This window comes from Phodopus roborovskii, unplaced genomic scaffold (assembly GCF_943737965.1).
Source record: "Phodopus roborovskii unplaced genomic scaffold, PHOROB, whole genome shotgun sequence".
Taxonomy (NCBI): Eukaryota; Metazoa; Chordata; class Mammalia; order Rodentia; family Cricetidae; genus Phodopus; species Phodopus roborovskii.
The window spans coordinates 8,394,125-8,408,896 of NW_026126410.1; the positions used below are offsets into that span (position 1 = coordinate 8,394,125).

A 14,772-nucleotide genomic window follows, 5' to 3' on the forward strand; every position below is an offset into this window, starting at 1 on the left:
ATTAGATTCAAACCAGAGAGAATCTAATCCGAGGATAATCTTGGAAATGAAGAATCAAGGTCAAGAAGCAAACCCAAATGAAAGTTCATGGCCCCGCAGGCTATTTGCATATGCGTCTGTGTGAGGGAACCCCTGGGTACTACTGGCTTGTATAAAGAGAAGGGAGGAGCTGCCTACCAGCTGATGGAGCAGGGATGCTCTGAGCTGCAAGCCCACCAAGGTGAAGCTCTTGACTTAAGGAAGCTCATTTAAGAAGCCTTGTGGTCCTGTATTAGGTGCACAAAAAGTGGAAGCAACAGGGATTTCAGCTCTTTCTTCTTCATGCATGGTGAGCAGGTAAACTACATGGTATGTACTTCTAGGCTGGACTTGCCCTCTGGTGAGCTCGCCAACGCGAGACTGGACAGAGGAACACTGGCGGCCTCCCAGGTCGCAAAGGGTCACCTGTGAGGAAGTCTGGCAACCATGGGGGTCTTTTCCAGTGCCAGAAGGGCGTGAGAACTGGCGGTGCGGTGCGTTTGGAAGGGGGGGGGGGTGGAGGGTTGGTGGTGGAATGGGCGTGGCTGACAGACCCCGGAGTTGGAGATGGCCCGCCCAGGTGAAGCAGCCTGGGAGGTTGATTGGGCTGTGGTGAGGGGGCGTGGCAGGGCCACCAGCTTAAAGCAAAGGTGAGCAGAACAGAGGCCAGGCAAGCAGACAGAGCCTCCTGAAGCGCACCCCAGCGCAGAAGCTCTGCCCTCTGCCCTTTCCTTCCTCACACCGCCACCAGCCGCCACCCTTCGCCCCTGCCCCTGCCCCTGCCCCTGCCCCTGCCCCTGCCTCCGCCGCCAGCCAGACGGTGGTCTAGCCCAGTCAAGCCTGCTGTTCTTTGGATGCCCGGTTGGATCCTTGGGTCGTAGCCAGTGCAGATGGAGGAGGCCCCCAGCCGCCTAGAAGCCCTGCAGAAGCTGCGGGAGCGCCTGTGCACCGAGACAGAGCCCAGCAAGCTCTACAGCACCCTGAAGAAACTCTCTCGCCTGCCCGTGCTGGGCGACACCCTGGAGGAGATTGGCTTCAGGAAGACCATCAAAGTGTTGAAGAAACAGCAGCTCCTGCTACCCTTTGCCAAGGACTTAGCGGCCCAGTGGTCAGAGGGGTCCCACTTTGGGCCCCGGCCTGAACCCAGACCCCAGGACTTTGCCTCCCAGAGCAGCGCGACGACAGAGCCTCGCAGAGACTCCCCAGAGGCGCTTGAGCCTGCTTCCCGGCCACAGGGAGGAGGTGGCAGAGAGGTCTTGGAGGTCAGCGGTAGCAGCCCGCAGCGAAGCGCACCTCGCAGCCCAAGCTCCGAGCCAGCGGGAAGAAAGAGGCCCAGAGGGTCCTTCGGGGGCAGGCAGCTAGCCGCGGAGAGCCAGGTACAGGTACGCGGAGGCAAGCCCCCACAGGGAGGTGTTGGGGCGCCCTGGCGGCTGCAAGGGGTGAAGGCCCTCTGCGGCAAGCCAGCGGCTGGGCCAGCGAAGCGGCGTCCGTCTCCCCCGAGGGAAAAGACCCCTGGCCCCTGGATCCGGGAAGACCAGCAGGCCGCTTCTTTGCAGGCTCGCCTCGACTACCACAGCTCTGACAGCTCTCCGTCTTCCTCCGCGCCCGCGCCGCCGCCTCCGGGCAAGAGGAAGAGGAAAAGCAACTGGAAAGCTGAGGCGCAGAGCCCCGGAGCAGAGGTGCCTCGGGGCGAGTCTCACAGCTGCAGCGATCTGAATCTCCTCCTGGATGACGATCCCTTCCCAGAGCTCACCTCCGGTCTCCAAGCCTGCTTCTCCGGAGGAGAAGGACCTGAGGACTCTTCCTTGCACACTGACCGAGAAGCAGCACCTTGGGCGCGCAGGGCGACCTGGAAAACGCCTGTGTATTCGGGTCGCACACCAGCCAGAGCTCTCCCAAGGAAATCGCACCAAGGACGCTTTGCGAACCCCGACCGCACGTGGGAAACTCACAGCCAACCGGCCCCGCAGGAATGCGGGCTCTGGAGACAGCAAGAGGACCAGTCCCGCACCTGCAAGCCAACTAACCCCCAGACTGAGACCCAGACACACCTCAGGCTGCAGCAGTCCAGCGAGCTGAGGCTGAAAGCCCTGACAGCCCGCATCCAAAGCTCACAAGCCAAGAAGCATCAAGACCGCCAAACCAAGCTGATCTCCTTCCACGCCCTGACCGCAGACCCAGGCCAGCATGCAGACTCCGCACCCAGACGGGAAGACTCCCCCGAAAACCTGAACTGCCTCAGCCAAGGCCCTGGCACTGACCTTGTGAAGAGGGCTCCGCGCCCCCGCCCTGGGCGGCAGGGACCAGACCCGTGCTAAGAAAGCCGCCCCGCTCATGGCCAAGGCCCTCAAGGATTACAAGAATAGGTGGTCTCGGAAGTGATGCGACCTTCCTCTCTCTCCCTCAGCCCTGGCATCGCGGACTCCTTTGGGATTTGCCCCGTGAATGCGGCCAAACGACAACCGAGGGGTTTATGTAGGTTTTTTTTTTTTTTTTTTTTTTTTAATGTACTTATTTTGTTTGTTTGAACACCGATTTAGAAGAAGCGCGGGGTTTGGGGAAATCCTCCTGTTCAGATACGGGCATCTTCATCCTACTCATGTCTGCGTAGATATTTAGAAAGAGAGTTGAAGGGATACACAGATGCACTGGTGTACGTCGACGGGATAGAGAACGTTACAAAGAGACTGTAGACAGGTGATTGTACATACATAAAGGTAGTGTCGGACATAGACCGATAGTTACATAGATTTTTAAACACATTGCTGCATAAACAGTGGGAACAAAACTATTTGAACTTCAAAGGTATTAAATATAAAATATGTGCTCGTACATGTTCGTTTGCATGGGTGTATTTGTGTTTAATAAAGTTGAAAACTACTGGAGGAGTGTAAAAAAAGATTCAAACAACTCAGATATTTCACTTCATAACACAAACGTGGAATTGTGAAAACCACACCTGGATCCCACTTCTGGAGAGGTACAGGATTCAAAGACACAGAGTGGAAGCAAGCAAAACGTGGAAACGAAAGCAGAGGTGTGGGTAATACTGGGGGAAAATTCTTTTGAGACTTACACGAAGTAAGGGAAAGGGAGTAAGATGTACTGGATCAGGAAAGAAAAAGGGTGTGCGTGTGGTGTGTGCGTGTGTGTGTGTGTGTGTGTGTGTGTGTGTGTGTGTGATGAAGTATAAGGAAAGAATCCTAATCAGGGTGGCATTGGCAAACACCTGTCATTTAGCACTAGGGAGAAGGAGGCTGGATGATCATTGTGAGTTCCAGGGCACCTGATGAACAGAGCAAGCTCCAGGTCAGGCTCCCAGGCTACAAAGAGAACCCCTGTCTCAAAAAACCTAATAAAGAAACACCAAAATTAATCAATAACTTAATGGATGTTAGAAAAATGTTTCAAGACACCCCGGGCAATCCAGCTCATTAGGGAAAGATGACAGGCATAGTGAGAACCACCCTTTGATCCAAAATCTTGAGAGGCCCCCGGATTCAAGGATGTGGTGTTCCTGACTGGAAAATCGGAGTGAAAAACAACTGGGGAAGGAATGGACGCTTCAATTCCCTCCTCTCTCTCTCTCTCTCTCTCTCTCTCTCTCACACACACACACACTGTTCCTCTCTCTCTCTCTCTCTCTCTCTCTCTCTCTCTCTCTGTGTGTGTGTGTGTGTGTGTGTGTGTGATTGTTTCTGTACCTCTGTTTTTATGTGTTGGTTTGTGAGTTGTTTGTCCACAGGATCCTAAAGAGAGGGAGTCCGAGTAAGCGAGCGAGCGATAGAGAGATGAGAGAGAGGCAGAGAGAGAGAGAAAGAGAGAAAGAGAGCAGGAGAATGGGACACAGAGGGAAAAGAATTAGATTCAAACCAGAGAGAATCTAATCCGAGGATAATCTTGGAAATGAAGAATCAAGGTCAAGAAGCAAACCCAAATGAAAGTTCATGGCCCCGCAGGCTATTTGCATATGCGTCTGTGTGAGGGAACCCCTGGGTACTACTGGCTTGTATAAAGAGAAGGGAGGAGCTGCCTACCAGCTGATGGAGCAGGGATGCTCTGAGCTGCAAGCCCACCAAGGTGAAGCTCTTGACTTAAGGAAGCTCATTTAAGAAGCCTTGTGGTCCTGTATTAGGTGCACAAAAAGTGGAAGCAACAGGGATTTCAGCTCTTTCTTCTTCATGCATGGTGAGCAGGTAAACTACATGGTATGTACTTCTAGGCTGGACTTGCCCTCTGGTGAGCTCGCCAACGCGAGACTGGACAGAGGAACACTGGCGGCCTCCCAGGTCGCAAAGGGTCACCTGTGAGGAAGTCTGGCAACCATGGGGGTCTTTTCCAGTGCCAGAAGGGCGTGAGAACTGGCGGTGCGGTGCGTTTGGAAGGGGGGGGGTGGAGGGTTGGTGGTGGAATGGGCGTGGCTGACAGACCCCGGAGTTGGAGATGGCCCGCCCAGGTGAAGCAGCCTGGGAGGTTGATTGGGCTGTGGTGAGGGGGCGTGGCAGGGCCACCAGCTTAAAGCAAAGGTGAGCAGAACAGAGGCCAGGCAAGCAGACAGAGCCTCCTGAAGCGCACCCCAGCGCAGAAGCTCTGCCCTCTGCCCTTTCCTTCCTCACACCGCCACCAGCCGCCACCCTTCGCCCCTGCCCCTGCCCCTGCCCCTGCCCGCTGCCCCTGCCTCCGCCGCCAGCCAGACGGTGGTCTAGCCCAGTCAAGCCTGCTGTTCTTTGGATGCCCGGTTGGATCCTTGGGTCGTAGCCAGTGCAGATGGAGGAGGCCCCCAGCCGCCTAGAAGCCCTGCAGAAGCTGCGGGAGCGCCTGTGCACCGAGACAGAGCCCAGCAAGCTCTACAGCACCCTGAAGAAACTCTCTCGCCTGCCCGTGCTGGGCGACACCCTGGAGGAGATTGGCTTCAGGAAGACCATCAAAGTGTTGAAGAAACAGCAGCTCCTGCTACCCTTTGCCAAGGACTTAGCGGCCCAGTGGTCAGAGGGGTCCCACTTTGGGCCCCGGCCTGAACCCAGACCCCAGGACTTTGCCTCCCAGAGCAGCGCGACGACAGAGCCTCGCAGAGACTCCCCAGAGGCGCTTGAGCCTGCTTCCCGGCCACAGGGAGGAGGTGGCAGAGAGGTCTTGGAGGTCAGCGGTAGCAGCCCGCAGCGAAGCGCACCTCGCAGCCCAAGCTCCGAGCCAGCGGGAAGAAAGAGGCCCAGAGGGTCCTTCGGGGGCAGGCAGCTAGCCGCGGAGAGCCAGGTACAGGTACGCGGAGGCAAGCCCCCACAGGGAGGTGTTGGGGCGCCCTGGCGGCTGCAAGGGGTGAAGGCCCTCTGCGGCAAGCCAGCGGCTGGGCCAGCGAAGCGGCGTCCGTCTCCCCCGAGGGAAAAGACCCCTGGCCCCTGGATCCGGGAAGACCAGCAGGCCGCTTCTTTGCAGGCTCGCCTCGACTACCACAGCTCTGACAGCTCTCCGTCTTCCTCCGCGCCCGCGCCGCCGCCTCCGGGCAAGAGGAAGAGGAAAAGCAACTGGAAAGCTGAGGCGCAGAGCCCCGGAGCAGAGGTGCCTCGGGGCGAGTCTCACAGCTGCAGCGATCTGAATCTCCTCCTGGATGACGATCCCTTCCCAGAGCTCACCTCCGGTCTCCAAGCCTGCTTCTCCGGAGGAGAAGGACCTGAGGACTCTTCCTTGCACACTGACCGAGAAGCAGCACCTTGGGCGCGCAGGGCGACCTGGAAAACGCCTGTGTATTCGGGTCGCACACCAGCCAGAGCTCTCCCAAGGAAATCGCACCAAGGACGCTTTGCGAACCCCGACCGCACGTGGGAAACTCACAGCCAACCGGCCCCGCAGGAATGCGGGCTCTGGAGACAGCAAGAGGACCAGTCCCGCACCTGCAAGCCAACTAACCCCCAGACTGAGACCCAGACACACCTCAGGCTGCAGCAGTCCAGCGAGCTGAGGCTGAAAGCCCTGACAGCCCGCATCCAAAGCTCACAAGCCAAGAAGCATCAAGACCGCCAAACCAAGCTGATCTCCTTCCACGCCCTGACCGCAGACCCAGGCCAGCATGCAGACTCCGCACCCAGACGGGAAGACTCCCCCGAAAACCTGAACTGCCTCAGCCAAGGCCCTGGCACTGACCTTGTGAAGAGGGCTCCGCGCCCCGCCCTGGGCGGCAGGGACCAGACCCGTGCTAAGAAAGCCGCCCCGCTCATGGCCAAGGCCCTCAAGGATTACAAGAATAGGTGGTCTCGGAAGTGATGCGACCTTCCTCTCTCTCCCTCAGCCCTGGCATCGCGGACTCCTTTGGGATTTGCCCCGTGAATGCGGCCAAACGACAACCGAGGGGTTTATGTAGTTTTTTTTTTTTTTTTTTTAATGTACTTATTTTGTTTGTTTGAACACCGATTTAGAAGAAGCGCGGGGTTTGGGGAAATCCTCCTGTTCAGATACGGGCATCTTCATCCTACTCATGTCTGCGTAGATATTTAGAAAGAGAGTTGAAGGGATACACAGATGCACTGGTGTACGTCGACGGGATAGAGAACGTTACAAAGAGACTGTAGACAGGTGATTGTACATACATAAAGGTAGTGTCGGACATAGACCGATAGTTACATAGATTTTTAAACACATTGCTGCATAAACAGTGGGAACAAAACTATTTGAACTTCAAAGGTATTAAATATAAAATATGTGCTCGTACATGTTCGTTTGCATGGGTGTATTTGTGTTTAATAAAGTTGAAAACTACTGGAGGAGTGTAAAAAAAGATTCAAACAACTCAGATATTTCACTTCATAACACAAACGTGGAATTGTGAAAACCACACCTGGATCCCACTTCTGGAGAGGTACAGGATTCAAAGACACAGAGTGGAAGCAAGCAAAACGTGGAAACGAAAGCAGAGGTGTGGGTAATACTGGGGGAAAATTCTTTTGAGACTTACACGAAGTAAGGGAAAGGGAGTAAGATGTACTGGATCAGGAAAGAAAAAGGGTGTGCGTGTGGGTGTGTGTGTGTGTGTGTGTGTGTGTGTGTGTGTGTGTGTGTGATGAAGTATAAGGAAAGAATCCTAATCAGGGTGGCATTGGCAAACACCTGTCATTTAGCACTAGGGAGAAGGAGGCTGGATGATCATTGTGAGTTCCAGGGCACCTGATGAACAGAGCAAGCTCCAGGTCAGGCTCCCAGGCTACAAAGAGAACCCCTGTCTCAAAAAACCTAATAAAGAAACACCAAAATTAATCAATAACTTAATGGATGTTAGAAAAATGTTTCAAGACACCCCGGGCAATCCAGCTCATTAGGGAAAGATGACAGGCATAGTGAGAACCACCCTTTGATCCAAAATCTTGAGAGGCCCCCGGATTCAAGGATGTGGTGTTCCTGACTGGAAAATCGGAGTGAAAAACAACTGGGGAAGGAATGGACGCTTCAATTCCCTCCTCTCTCTCTCTCTCTCTCTCTCTCTCACACACACACACTGTTTCTCTCTCTCTCTCTCTCTCTCTCTCTCTCTCTCTGTGTGTGTGTGTGTGTGTGTGTGTGTGATTGTTTCTGTACCTCTGTTTTTATGTGTTGGTTTGTGAGTTGTTTGTCCACAGGATCCTAAAGAGAGGGAGTCCGAGTAAGCGAGCGAGCGATAGAGAGATGAGAGAGAGGCAGAGAGAGAGAGAAAGAGAGAAAGAGAGCAGGAGAATGGGACACAGAGGGAAAAGAATTAGATTCAAACCAGAGAGAATCTAATCCGAGGATAATCTTGGAAATGAAGAATCAAGGTCAAGAAGCAAACCCAAATGAAAGTTCATGGCCCCGCAGGCTATTTGCATATGCGTCTGTGTGAGGGAACCCCTGGGTACTACTGGCTTGTATAAAGAGAAGGGAGGAGCTGCCTACCAGCTGATGGAGCAGGGATGCTCTGAGCTGCAAGCCCACCAAGGTGAAGCTCTTGACTTAAGGAAGCTCATTTAAGAAGCCTTGTGGTCCTGTATTAGGTGCACAAAAAGTGGAAGCAACAGGGATTTCAGCTCTTTCTTCTTCATGCATGGTGAGCAGGTAAACTACATGGTATGTACTTCTAGGCTGGACTTGCCCTCTGGTGAGCTCGCCAACGCGAGACTGGACAGAGGAACACTGGCGGCCTCCCAGGTCGCAAAGGGTCACCTGTGAGGAAGTCTGGCAACCATGGGGGTCTTTTCCAGTGCCAGAAGGGCGTGAGAACTGGCGGTGCGGTGCGTTTGGAAGGGGGGGGGTGGAGGGTTGGTGGTGGAATGGGCGTGGCTGACAGACCCCGGAGTTGGAGATGGCCCGCCCAGGTGAAGCAGCCTGGGAGGTTGATTGGGCTGTGGTGAGGGGGCGTGGCAGGGCCACCAGCTTAAAGCAAAGGTGAGCAGAACAGAGGCCAGGCAAGCAGACAGAGCCTCCTGAAGCGCACCCCAGCGCAGAAGCTCTGCCCTCTGCCCTTTCCTTCCTCACACCGCCACCAGCCGCCACCCTTCGCCCCTGCCCCTGCCCCTGCCCCTGCCCCTGCCCCTGCCTCCGCCGCCAGCCAGACGGTGGTCTAGCCCAGTCAAGCCTGCTGTTCTTTGGATGCCCGGTTGGATCCTTGGGTCGTAGCCAGTGCAGATGGAGGAGGCCCCCAGCCGCCTAGAAGCCCTGCAGAAGCTGCGGGAGCGCCTGTGCACCGAGACAGAGCCCAGCAAGCTCTACAGCACCCTGAAGAAACTCTCTCGCCTGCCCGTGCTGGGCGACACCCTGGAGGAGATTGGCTTCAGGAAGACCATCAAAGTGTTGAAGAAACAGCAGCTCCTGCTACCCTTTGCCAAGGACTTAGCGGCCCAGTGGTCAGAGGGGTCCCACTTTGGGCCCCGGCCTGAACCCAGACCCCAGGACTTTGCCTCCCAGAGCAGCGCGACGACAGAGCCTCGCAGAGACTCCCCAGAGGCGCTTGAGCCTGCTTCCCGGCCACAGGGAGGAGGTGGCAGAGAGGTCTTGGAGGTCAGCGGTAGCAGCCCGCAGCGAAGCGCACCTCGCAGCCCAAGCTCCGAGCCAGCGGGAAGAAAGAGGCCCAGAGGGTCCTTCGGGGGGCAGGCAGCTAGCCGCGGAGAGCCAGGTACAGGTACGCGGAGGCAAGCCCCCACAGGGAGGTGTTGGGGCGCCCTGGCGGCTGCAAGGGGTGAAGGCCCTCTGCGGCAAGCCAGCGGCTGGGCCAGCGAAGCGGCGTCCGTCTCCCCCGAGGGAAAAGACCCCTGGCCCCTGGATCCGGGAAGACCAGCAGGCCGCTTCTTTGCAGGCTCGCCTCGACTACCACAGCTCTGACAGCTCTCCGTCTTCCTCCGCGCCCGCGCCGCCGCCTCCGGGCAAGAGGAAGAGGAAAAGCAACTGGAAAGCTGAGGCGCAGAGCCCCGGAGCAGAGGTGCCTCGGGGCGAGTCTCACAGCTGCAGCGATCTGAATCTCCTCCTGGATGACGATCCCTTCCCAGAGCTCACCTCCGGTCTCCAAGCCTGCTTCTCCGGAGGAGAAGGACCTGAGGACTCTTCCTTGCACACTGACCGAGAAGCAGCACCTTGGGCGCGCAGGGCGACCTGGAAAACGCCTGTGTATTCGGGTCGCACACCAGCCAGAGCTCTCCCAAGGAAATCGCACCAAGGACGCTTTGCGAACCCCGACCGCACGTGGGAAACTCACAGCCAACCGGCCCCGCAGGAATGCGGGCTCTGGAGACAGCAAGAGGACCAGTCCCGCACCTGCAAGCCAACTAACCCCCAGACTGAGACCCAGACACACCTCAGGCTGCAGCAGTCCAGCGAGCTGAGGCTGAAAGCCCTGACAGCCCGCATCCAAAGCTCACAAGCCAAGAAGCATCAAGACCGCCAAACCAAGCTGATCTCCTTCCACGCCCTGACCGCAGACCCAGGCCAGCATGCAGACTCCGCACCCAGACGGGAAGACTCCCCCGAAAACCTGAACTGCCTCAGCCAAGGCCCTGGCACTGACCTTGTGAAGAGGGCTCCGCGCCCCGCCCTGGGCGGCAGGGACCAGACCCGTGCTAAGAAAGCCGCCCCGCTCATGGCCAAGGCCCTCAAGGATTACAAGAATAGGTGGTCTCGGAAGTGATGCGACCTTCCTCTCTCTCCCTCAGCCCTGGCATCGCGGACTCCTTTGGGATTTGCCCCGTGAATGCGGCCAAACGACAACCGAGGGGTTTATGTAGGTTTTTTTTTTTTTTTTTTTTTTTAATGTACTTATTTTGTTTGTTTGAACACCGATTTAGAAGAAGCGCGGGGTTTGGGGAAATCCTCCTGTTCAGATACGGGCATCTTCATCCTACTCATGTCTGCGTAGATATTTAGAAAGAGAGTTGAAGGGATACACAGATGCACTGGTGTACGTCGACGGGATAGAGAACGTTACAAAGAGACTGTAGACAGGTGATTGTACATACATAAAGGTAGTGTCGGACATAGACCGATAGTTACATAGATTTTTAAACACATTGCTGCATAAACAGTGGGAACAAAACTATTTGAACTTCAAAGGTATTAAATATAAAATATGTGCTCGTACATGTTCGTTTGCATGGGTGTATTTGTGTTTAATAAAGTTGAAAACTACTGGAGGAGTGTAAAAAAAGATTCAAACAACTCAGATATTTCACTTCATAACACAAACGTGGAATTGTGAAAACCACACCTGGATCCCACTTCTGGAGAGGTACAGGATTCAAAGACACAGAGTGGAAGCAAGCAAAACGTGGAAACGAAAGCAGAGGTGTGGGTAATACTGGGGGAAAATTCTTTTGAGACTTACACGAAGTAAGGGAAAGGGAGTAAGATGTACTGGATCAGGAAAGAAAAAGGGTGTGCGTGTGGTGTGTGCGTGTGTGTGTGTGTGTGTGTGTGTGTGTGTGTGTGTGTGATGAAGTATAAGGAAAGAATCCTAATCAGGGTGGCATTGGCAAACACCTGTCATTTAGCACTAGGGAGAAGGAGGCTGGATGATCATTGTGAGTTCCAGGGCACCTGATGAACAGAGCAAGCTCCAGGTCAGGCTCCCAGGCTACAAAGAGAACCCCTGTCTCAAAAAACCTAATAAAGAAACACCAAAATTAATCAATAACTTAATGGATGTTAGAAAAATGTTTCAAGACACCCCGGGCAATCCAGCTCATTAGGGAAAGATGACAGGCATAGTGAGAACCACCCTTTGATCCAAAATCTTGAGAGGCCCCCGGATTCAAGGATGTGGTGTTCCTGACTGGAAAATCGGAGTGAAAAACAACTGGGGAAGGAATGGACGCTTCAATTCCCTCCTCTCTCTCTTTCTCTCTCTCTCTCTCACACACACACACACTGTTTCTCTCTCTCTCTCTCTCTCTCTCTCTCTCTCTCTCTGTGTGTGTGTGTGTGTGTGTGTGTGATTGTTTCTGTACCTCTGTTTTTATGTGTTGGTTTGTGAGTTGTTTGTCCACAGGATCCTAAAGAGAGGGAGTCCGAGTAAGCGAGCGAGCGATAGAGAGATGAGAGAGAGGCAGAGAGAGAGAGAAAGAGAGAAAGAGAGCAGGAGAATGGGACACAGAGGGAAAAGAATTAGATTCAAACCAGAGAGAATCTAATCCGAGGATAATCTTGGAAATGAAGAATCAAGGTCAAGAAGCAAACCCAAATGAAAGTTCATGGCCCCGCAGGCTATTTGCATATGCGTCTGTGTGAGGGAACCCCTGGGTACTACTGGCTTGTATAAAGAGAAGGGAGGAGCTGCCTACCAGCTGATGGAGCAGGGATGCTCTGAGCTGCAAGCCCACCAAGGTGAAGCTCTTGACTTAAGGAAGCTCATTTAAGAAGCCTTGTGGTCCTGTATTAGGTGCACAAAAAGTGGAAGCAACAGGGATTTCAGCTCTTTCTTCTTCATGCATGGTGAGCAGGTAAACTACATGGTATGTACTTCTAGGCTGGACTTGCCCTCTGGTGAGCTCGCCAACGCGAGACTGGACAGAGGAACACTGGCGGCCTCCCAGGTCGCAAAGGGTCACCTGTGAGGAAGTCTGGCAACCATGGGGGTCTTTTCCAGTGCCAGAAGGGCGTGAGAACTGGCGGTGCGGTGCGTTTGGAAGGGGGGGGGTGGAGGGTTGGTGGTGGAATGGGCGTGGCTGACAGACCCCGGAGTTGGAGATGGCCCGCCCAGGTGAAGCAGCCTGGGAGGTTGATTGGGCTGTGGTGAGGGGGCGTGGCAGGGCCACCAGCTTAAAGCAAAGGTGAGCAGAACAGAGGCCAGGCAAGCAGACAGAGCCTCCTGAAGCGCACCCCAGCGCAGAAGCTCTGCCCTCTGCCCTTTCCTTCCTCACACCGCCACCAGCCGCCACCCTTCGCCCCTGCCCCTGCCCCTGCCCCTGCCCCTGCCCCTGCCTCCGCCGCCAGCCAGACGGTGGTCTAGCCCAGTCAAGCCTGCTGTTCTTTGGATGCCCGGTTGGATCCTTGGGTCGTAGCCAGTGCAGATGGAGGAGGCCCCCAGCCGCCTAGAAGCCCTGCAGAAGCTGCGGGAGCGCCTGTGCACCGAGACAGAGCCCAGCAAGCTCTACAGCACCCTGAAGAAACTCTCTCGCCTGCCCGTGCTGGGCGACACCCTGGAGGAGATTGGCTTCAGGAAGACCATCAAAGTGTTGAAGAAACAGCAGCTCCTGCTACCCTTTGCCAAGGACTTAGCGGCCCAGTGGTCAGAGGGGTCCCACTTTGGGCCCCGGCCTGAACCCAGACCCCAGGACTTTGCCTCCCAGAGCAGCGCGACGACAGAGCCTCGCAGAGACTCCCCAGAGGCGCTTGAGCCTGCTTCCCGGCCACAGGGAGGAGGTGGCAGAGAGGTCTTGGAGGTCAGCGGTAGCAGCCCGCAGCGAAGCGCACCTCGCAGCCCAAGCTCCGAGCCAGCGGGAAGAAAGAGGCCCAGAGGGTCCTTCGGGGGCAGGCAGCTAGCCGCGGAGAGCCAGGTACAGGTACGCGGAGGCAAGCCCCCACAGGGAGGTGTTGGGGCGCCCTGGCGGCTGCAAGGGGTGAAGGCCCTCTGCGGCAAGCCAGCGGCTGGGCCAGCGAAGCGGCGTCCGTCTCCCCCGAGGGAAAAGACCCCTGGCCCCTGGATCCGGGAAGACCAGCAGGCCGCTTCTTTGCAGGCTCGCCTCGACTACCACAGCTCTGACAGCTCTCCGTCTTCCTCCGCGCCCGCGCCGCCGCCTCCGGGCAAGAGGAAGAGGAAAAGCAACTGGAAAGCTGAGGCGCAGAGCCCCGGAGCAGAGGTGCCTCGGGGCGAGTCTCACAGCTGCAGCGATCTGAATCTCCTCCTGGATGACGATCCCTTCCCAGAGCTCACCTCCGGTCTCCAAGCCTGCTTCTCCGGAGGAGAAGGACCTGAGGACTCTTCCTTGCACACTGACCGAGAAGCAGCACCTTGGGCGCGCAGGGCGACCTGGAAAACGCCTGTGTATTCGGGTCGCACACCAGCCAGAGCTCTCCCAAGGAAATCGCACCAAGGACGCTTTGCGAACCCCGACCGCACGTGGGAAACTCACAGCCAACCGGCCCCGCAGGAATGCGGGCTCTGGAGACAGCAAGAGGACCAGTCCCGCACCTGCAAGCCAACTAACCCCCAGACTGAGACCCAGACACACCTCAGGCTGCAGCAGTCCAGCGAGCTGAGGCTGAAAGCCCTGACAGCCCGCATCCAAAGCTCACAAGCCAAGAAGCATCAAGACCGCCAAACCAAGCTGATCTCCTTCCACGCCCTGACCGCAGACCCAGGCCAGCATGCAGACTCCGCACCCAGACGGGAAGACTCCCCCGAAAACCTGAACTGCCTCAGCCAAGGCCCTGGCACTGACCTTGTGAAGAGGGCTCCGCGCCCCGCCCTGGGCGGCAGGGACCAGACCCGTGCTAAGAAAGCCGCCCCGCTCATGGCCAAGGCCCTCAAGGATTACAAGAATAGGTGGTCTCGGAAGTGATGCGACCTTCCTCTCTCTCCCTCAGCCCTGGCATCGCGGACTCCTTTGGGATTTGCCCCGTGAATGCGGCCAAACGACAACCGAGGGGTTTATGTAGGTTTTTTTTTTTTTTTTTTAATGTACTTATTTTGTTTGTTTGAACACCGATTTAGAAGAAGCGCGGGGTTTGGGGAAATCCTCCTGTTCAGATACGGGCATCTTCATCCTACTCATGTCTGCGTAGATATTTAGAAAGAGAGTTGAAGGGATACACAGATGCACTGGTGTACGTCGACGGGATAGAGAACGTTACAAAGAGACTGTAGACAGGTGATTGTACATACATAAAGGTAGTGTCGGACATAGACCGATAGTTACATAGATTTTTAAACACATTGCTGCATAAACAGTGGGAACAAAACTATTTGAACTTCAAAGGTATTAAATATAAAATATGTGCTCGTACATGTTCGTTTGCATGGGTGTATTTGTGTTTAATAAAGTTGAAAACTACTGGAGGAGTGTAAAAAAAGATTCAAACAACTCAGATATTTCACTTCATAACACAAACGTGGAATTGTGAAAACCACACCTGGATCCCACTTCTGGAGAGGTACAGGATTCAAAGACACAGAGTGGAAGCAAGCAAAACGTGGAAACGAAAGCAGAGGTGTGGGTAATACTGGGGGAAAATTCTTTTGAGACTTACACGAAGTAAGGGAAAGGGAGTAAGATGTACTGGATCAGGAAAGAAAAAGGGTGTGCGTGTGGTGTGTGCGTGTGTGTGTGT

General features: G+C 55.3%; 4 protein-coding genes across 4 annotated transcripts; all 4 read left to right on the plus strand.

Moving 5' to 3' along the window:
• The first annotated feature begins 908 nt into the window (after positions 1 to 908).
• LOC127220730 (elongin-A3-like) lies at positions 909 to 2,336 on the plus strand. Its single transcript, XM_051182656.1, has one exon. It carries the CDS (start codon positions 909 to 911, stop codon positions 2,334 to 2,336), a length of 1,428 nt encoding a protein of 475 aa, XP_051038613.1.
• A 2,449-nt stretch (positions 2,337 to 4,785) lies between these two features.
• Positions 4,786 to 6,276, plus strand: LOC127220731 (elongin-A3-like). The gene has a single exon (XM_051182657.1). It carries the CDS (start codon positions 4,786 to 4,788, stop codon positions 6,274 to 6,276), a length of 1,491 nt encoding a protein of 496 aa, XP_051038614.1.
• A 2,367-nt stretch (positions 6,277 to 8,643) lies between these two features.
• Positions 8,644 to 10,135, plus strand: LOC127220732 (elongin-A3-like). The gene is made up of 2 exons (XM_051182658.1): positions 8,644 to 8,861; positions 8,989 to 10,135. Exons 1-2 carry the CDS (start codon positions 8,644 to 8,646, stop codon positions 10,133 to 10,135), a joined length of 1,365 nt encoding a protein of 454 aa, XP_051038615.1.
• Positions 10,136 to 12,512: 2,377 nt separating this feature from the next.
• Positions 12,513 to 14,003, plus strand: LOC127220733 (elongin-A3-like). The gene has a single exon (XM_051182659.1). The coding sequence runs from the start codon at positions 12,513 to 12,515 to the stop codon at positions 14,001 to 14,003; it is 1,491 nt and encodes a 496-aa protein (XP_051038616.1).
• The last annotated feature ends 769 nt before the right edge of the window (positions 14,004 to 14,772 follow it).

Coding starts and splice junctions, on each gene's coding strand:
- LOC127220730 (XM_051182656.1), top strand. CDS start 909: ATGGAGGAGGCCCCCAGCCGCCTAGAAGCCCTGCAGAAGCTGCGGGAG.
- LOC127220731 (XM_051182657.1), top strand. CDS start 4,786: ATGGAGGAGGCCCCCAGCCGCCTAGAAGCCCTGCAGAAGCTGCGGGAG.
- LOC127220732 (XM_051182658.1), top strand. CDS start 8,644: ATGGAGGAGGCCCCCAGCCGCCTAGAAGCCCTGCAGAAGCTGCGGGAG. Junction 8,862..8,988: donor AAGGACTTAGCGGCCCAGTG/GTCAGAGGGGTC, acceptor TCCCGGCCACAG/GGAGGAGGTGGCAGAGAGGT.
- LOC127220733 (XM_051182659.1), top strand. CDS start 12,513: ATGGAGGAGGCCCCCAGCCGCCTAGAAGCCCTGCAGAAGCTGCGGGAG.